The sequence below is a fragment of the Watersipora subatra genome, chromosome 9 (assembly GCF_963576615.1).
Source record: "Watersipora subatra chromosome 9, tzWatSuba1.1, whole genome shotgun sequence".
Lineage (NCBI taxonomy): Eukaryota > Metazoa > Bryozoa > Gymnolaemata > Cheilostomatida > Watersiporidae > Watersipora > Watersipora subatra.
In genome coordinates, this window is record NC_088716.1 from 30,616,718 (window position 1) to 30,623,128 (window position 6,411).

General features: G+C 36.8%; 1 protein-coding gene across 1 annotated transcript; it reads left to right on the plus strand.

Annotated features, from left to right (window-relative positions):
• On the plus strand, positions 1-5,296 carry LOC137404969 (uncharacterized). Its single transcript, XM_068091197.1, has 5 exons — positions 1-152; positions 3,089-3,231; positions 4,131-4,275; positions 5,002-5,102; positions 5,241-5,296. The coding sequence occupies exons 1-5, from the start codon at positions 1-3 to the stop codon at positions 5,294-5,296; spliced, it is 597 nt and encodes a 198-aa protein (XP_067947298.1).
• The last annotated feature ends 1,115 nt before the right edge of the window (positions 5,297-6,411 follow it).

The window sequence follows — 6,411 nt, forward strand, 5'->3', positions numbered from 1 at the left end:
ATGGCAACTGCTGCTTTATTCCTGGCTCTTATGGCATACAAGCAACTGCAAGGAAAGGACTCGCCCAAACTGCAGGAAAGCGATACAAATGAGCCCATCAGTACGCTGGCGAAGATGCATGAGGTTCTAGGGTATGAAACAGAAGATAGAGGGTGAGCCTGATCATTATGTTAAACTCTATATATAAATCTCAAACTTTGTCATCATCTGTCATCATTTGGTGTCTGTCCAGTTATAATGATCAAAACCTAGAAATGAAAAGTCCGTATTTCAGAAAGTTTGATCTTAGAACCTCCTGTTCACAAATAACGGGTAAATTAACCCATTCAGCTACACAGCATGCAATAGATATATTGGGCAACATGAGTCATTATCTGGGTAAAAATACGCATAGTGACTCTGTGATACACGCAACGCAAAGGCACTAAAGCTTGCTCTCATAGTTCTTTTTGGTAACTTTAGCAATATAGAAACTAGCTTACTCAAATTAGCCATTGGCAATGTGCCAGGCTAATGACAAGTGGCAGGCAACTACATTATTTGCCACTGTTTATAAGCCGTTTTAATACTCGTGCAACATCGAGCATTCGACTAGTCTATATATAATTCTTGAAGTTTGTCGTCTGCTTTTGGTATGTCCAGTTATAGCTGTTGAAATCTTGGAATAACGATTCTGTATCACAGAATATTTGATCTCGCACCCTCTTGTTCACCAGTCAGACGCCGGACCAACTCAGTCACACGAGCTTCATAACTTCACTAAGCGATATATGTCGCTATAGGGGAGCAAATACGCGACGGCTTTGCGTACTATGCAGGGTTACTGCATAACGTCACGGGGAGGGTAGCTCTTATTAGTATGCTTACTCAAATTATGCATTGGCAATGTGCCAGGCTAATAGCAAGTGGCAGGCAACTCTCATTACCTCTCATTGTTTATAAGCTGATTTTTAATACCCGGGAAATGCCAGGTAGCACAGCTAGTATATCTATATATCTCAGTGCTTGTCTATATATTGTATATATACTCATGTATACGTTGATCTTATGTATGTTGATAGGTGTTTGCAAAACAAAAAGTGCTTTATTATAGGTATTACCCATGTATAAGTCGACTCTATTATTCCAGAATATTCTGGAATTATTATATTGAATCTCAATTGTTTTTTGGTGTCTTGAATAAAAATATAACTTTCAAAATTCAAAGTTTTTGTTGTTGATACAATAGATATTGAAGACCGGTGCGCCATTTGCTGTAGATGTGTTTGCCGATCATTATAACAGATCTTTTTTTTCTGTCGCTTTTTCAATACATACATGTAATTTCTATTAGAGAAACGTCTACGTACACTGTAAATGACGCAACTGATAGAATAAAGCTAGACAAAACCTTTCAGAATTTTCTTTACCTAAGCACTTGGAACTTGTCATTCACGATTCATAAATGGCATCTGATGTAGCAAAGAACCTATTGAAGGCCGGTGTTATTCACTACATTAGATGTCATTCATGTCCGTAAAAATTACTCATGAATAAGTCGACCTCAAAAATTTTACCTTAAAATTGTCCCCCAGAAACTCAACCTATGAATTAGTATATAAGGTAATTGTCAATCACACTCATCTCAGTACAAGAGATTTTCTGCTGTTATGCAAAGACAGTAAAACATCTCTAGTACGATCATCCATTGTATGACAGAAGAACATCTCTAGTATGATGTGCCATTGCATGAATGTAGAACATTTCTAGTATGATCTGCTATTGCATAACAGTAGAAAATTTCTAGTACAATCTGCTGTTGTATGGCAGTACAACATTTCTAGTACGATCTACCATTGCATGACAGTAAAACATTTTTAGTACAATCTGCCATTGCATAATAGACATTCCAACGCACCACGTAGAGCTTAACTCTATATATTGGTTATGTATGTAAACTTTAAATTTTTGTCATCGGTTGATAGGAGGCTGACACATGTCCATGAGCTGACACATGTCCATGAGCTGACACATGTCCATTTTTTCTAGTCTATTAGGCAGTGGCTGCTTTTGTTAGGACTAGCTGTGCAACCCGACGTTGTCCGAGTATTAAAAATTAGCTTATAATCAATGAGAGGTAATGAGAGTTGCCTGCCATTTGCTATTAGCCTGGCACATTGCCAATGGATAATTTGAGTAAGCTTACTAATAAGAGCTACCACTTCTCATGACTTTGCATTGTGACGGAAAGCAGTAGCTTATTTGCTCCCATATAGCGACATATATCACCTATTGAATCCGTCAAGCTCGTGTGGCTGAATTGGTAAATTGTCAGACCGGTGAAGCGGAAGGTCCGAGATCAAATCTGTGATACAGATTCTTTATTCCAAGATATTACTAGCTATAGTTAGAACTACACACATACCCACGTACAGTCAACGAAACGCTGAGAAATATGCATACAGATAAACAAACTTTAGGAATAATTTTATGTTTACAACTGTCTTGTGCAAAAGCATGAGATTGTCCACAATAATCTAGTATTTCTGGAATATATAAAATCAGTGGTAGTTAGTCTTAAAAAGAACAAGAATACAAAAACTTGGTGTCATTTAATGCTCAGAATCTCCTCTATCTGTTTTTTTTATTTACTTGTCTTTAAAATCAAACCTCTGGCTGTCGCTAAGCAGTGTTGAATGTAAATATTTTTTTACTAAATGCTATTCTGTGAAATGAGTGCTTAAAAATGATTGAATTCATACTGTTAGGGAAGTAAAAATATCAAAGATTTGAGAAAACCCAAAGAATTTAACGCAGTGGCATAAACGAATTACCATCAATTAACTTTTGCTTGTTTCATTAATACAGAGCAGATCTCATCACGTCAGAGTATCATGTTATTAGTAAGAAAAAATTTTAGCATTCAAACAATACAATAACATCACAGAACTGTGTACATTTATTAAAATCAAAATGATATAATTTACTTTATTTTATTTGAGTTGACGATATAGGGCTTATCGGATCCTATAGTTGAAATGTATGAAAGTTGTTGGGCGATCTTATACTTTGTATGAGACTGTAGATGATTGTTTGCTGTCATTATTAGCCAGGAGGGTACAGTTATTCATGATAAACCAAAGCTAGACAGAGTTCAACTCAGTAAACAAACAGCGAATGGGCCACAGGCACACAGCAAACTAGCGGGGAGCAGTAGAAGAGGACACACATCTACATATAACAGTAGCAAAAGTAGGCATCACCTAATTTTTAGGGTAAAACCTCAAAGTGTTATTGGGTCTAATTTAGAGCTTGTATCAATTATATTAACAGGACCTTCAATAATGCAATACTCATCAGTAATTACTTACCCATGCGTCCACCTGCAACTCATCTGTCCACCTGCAACTCATCTGTCCACCTGCAACTCATCTGTTCACCTGCAACTCATCTGTCCACCTGCAACTCATCTGTTCACCTGCAACTCATCTGTCTACCTGCAACTCATCCGTCCACCTGCAACTCATCCGTCCACCTGCAACTCATCTGTCCACCTGCAACTCATCTGTTCACCTGCAACTCATCTGTTCACCTGCAACTCATCTGTCCACCTGCAACTCATCTGTTCACCTGCAACTCATCTGTTCACCTGCAATTCATCTGTTCACCTGCAACTCATATGTCCACCTGCAACTCATCTGTTCACCTGCAACTCATCTGTCTACCTGCAACTCATCTGTTCACCTGCAACTCATATGTCCACCTGCAACTCATCCGTCCACCTGCAACTCATCTGTCTACCTGCAACTCATCCGTCTGCCTGCAACTCATCCGTCCACCTGCAACTCATCTGTCCACCTGCAACTCATCTGTTCACCTGCAACTCATCTGTCTACCTGCTATTAGGAAATTAATTGCAACTCACCTGTCTGAAATACATCAGTGTTTCCGTCTTTGCTCATATGCCGTTTACAAGTTTAGTGCCTGAAAGTTTCAAATGCGTCTGTTGCTTTATTTGTAATTTCTAGTATTGTTCAGCTGTCAATTTTTGAATGGTTTATTCAGATGTTTTACTCCAACACTACACGGAGGTTCAATGAGACGCATTTTATATACAATGCAATTTTATAAAAATATAATATGGATTACAGGAAGAAGGCGACACCGGAAACGCGGAGACGATTTGGCTGAAGTGACACACGCTATAATGAACGCTGCCAAGAGTAAGATAAAGGCCATCGCATCTCAACAGTCTCGTGCTCAAAGTACGACAAACCCGGCTTTCTATATAGACAGGTAAAGTGTCAAAAGAAGCTAGGGGAAGGGGCTTTTATGATTCATTCGAATAAGTTTAGCTAGAATCTGATAACTCAAGGACTCTGTGTCACGTCTACTTGTAAACAAGTATCTGATAGGCCATCAGCTTTTCTGCTACACATTGTTCAAGTCTGTGTCAGATTAAAAAAGAAGCTCACACATTTGCAACAAGCCTTCTCCAGACCTGTTCACCATTGAATAGTTGAATAAATGAAAAAAATATATATATATGTGTGTCCTTTTTGATTTATAAAAATAAAATGTAATTTTTAGATTTGTTTTTCTCGATTTGCTTCTAGGTTAGCCAAACTTTAATGTCTATTTTCTTTTTGCTGCCACGTTTACTCATAAGAGAAAATACAACATTTTAAAAATGTTTATCTTTGGTTGTTGTAATATAGTTTCTGAAAGTTTGACATATTGACCAGATTTTCCAATTTTGTAGTGCTTGAAGTTATTTTTTGCAAATATCAACAAACAATATAAAATTATATAAGCTTTACATACTAATCTATTTATTAGAATTCATAAAATCTTCAAACTAGCTCAGGAAGCATTAATGTGATGCGCCAATTCAATACAAAGAGTTGTCTGCTCATTTTATAAAAATACAGAGAAAACAATTCTAAAATTAATTAAAAGTAGACAATAAAATTATTATACCAATAAGATTATATAGGTATATGGTTAATTATTTTTATTCAGAGTAACGGGGAGACGTAAAGCAGAGATCGCCATGACAGCAGAGGCAGAAGGCGAGGTACTGAGTGTCATTTTTCCTGAGCCAGCAGCGTTGCCATATGAAAGTAGGTTTAAAAAGGAATGACAATTCAAAAGGATTTCTACAAGTTTTAAATTGTTATACATAAGCTTTGAGTCGAGTGCTATTGTAAATTTATGAAGATGATGAAGGGACTAGTAGAAGTTTTGTTTTATTATTTTAGGTGGTATGGCAGAAGGTGCAAATGAAGAACCAATGTCTGTACTATTTGGGGATTGATCAAAAACAACAAATATTCAGAAATAAAATAATGATCATTTTATTTAATTGCAGCAGCTTCACATCAATTAAATATAAATCTACCAATTTGGGTGTATGAGAAGCATCATAGTTTTTTCATGGTGAACAAATAAGAACCACCGAACAAACTTCCTCATCATATATATACTCTACATTCTAACCATAGAGTTATCTAAAAATGGGAATGTATGAGCAAGGGTGAAAAGTTCATAAACCATACGCTTCAGTATCCCATAATAGTTATTCATCTACCAGTTCTATCTCTTAGCTCCACCCATTTATAGTTATTCATCTACCAGTTCTACCTCTTAGATCCACCTATTTATAGCTATTCATTTACCAATTCTACCTCTTGGCTCCACCCATTTATAGTTATTCATCTACCAGTTCTACCTCTTAGCTCCACCCATTTATAGTTATTCATCTACCAGTTCTACCTCTTAGCTCCACCCATTTATAGTTATTCATCTACCAGTTCTACCTCTTAGCTCCACCCATTTATAGTTATTCATCTACCAGTTCTACCTCTTAGCTCCACCCATTTATAGCTATTCATTTACCAGTTCTACCTCTTAGCTCCACCTATTTATAGTTGTTCATCTACCAGTTCTACCTTTTAGCTCCACCCATTTATAGCTATTCATCTACCAGTTCTACCTCTTAGCTCCACCCATTTATAGTTAATCATCTACTAGGTCTACCTCTTAGTCTCCACCCAATTATAGTTATTCATCTACCAATTCTACCTCTTGGCTCCACCCATTTATAGTTATTCATCTACCAGTTCTACCTCTTAGCTTCACCTATTTATAGTTAATCATCTACCAGGTCTTCCCCTTAGTCTCCACTCATTTATAGTTAATCATGTACTAGTTTCACCTTTTAGTCTCCCCTATCTTCAGCTACATCTAAGTCAGTATCACTCATTGCTTGTATTTCATGAAGATCAGTTTGCTGAAGTTTCCACTATAACGTCACATCTAAGTGCTTTCTAAAGCCACGAACTAATCAGATGTAACGTACTCAACAATTGATACAAGCAATCTCCACTGGAACAATGAGTTTGAGGAAGCTCAGCCATTTACAGCAGCTGT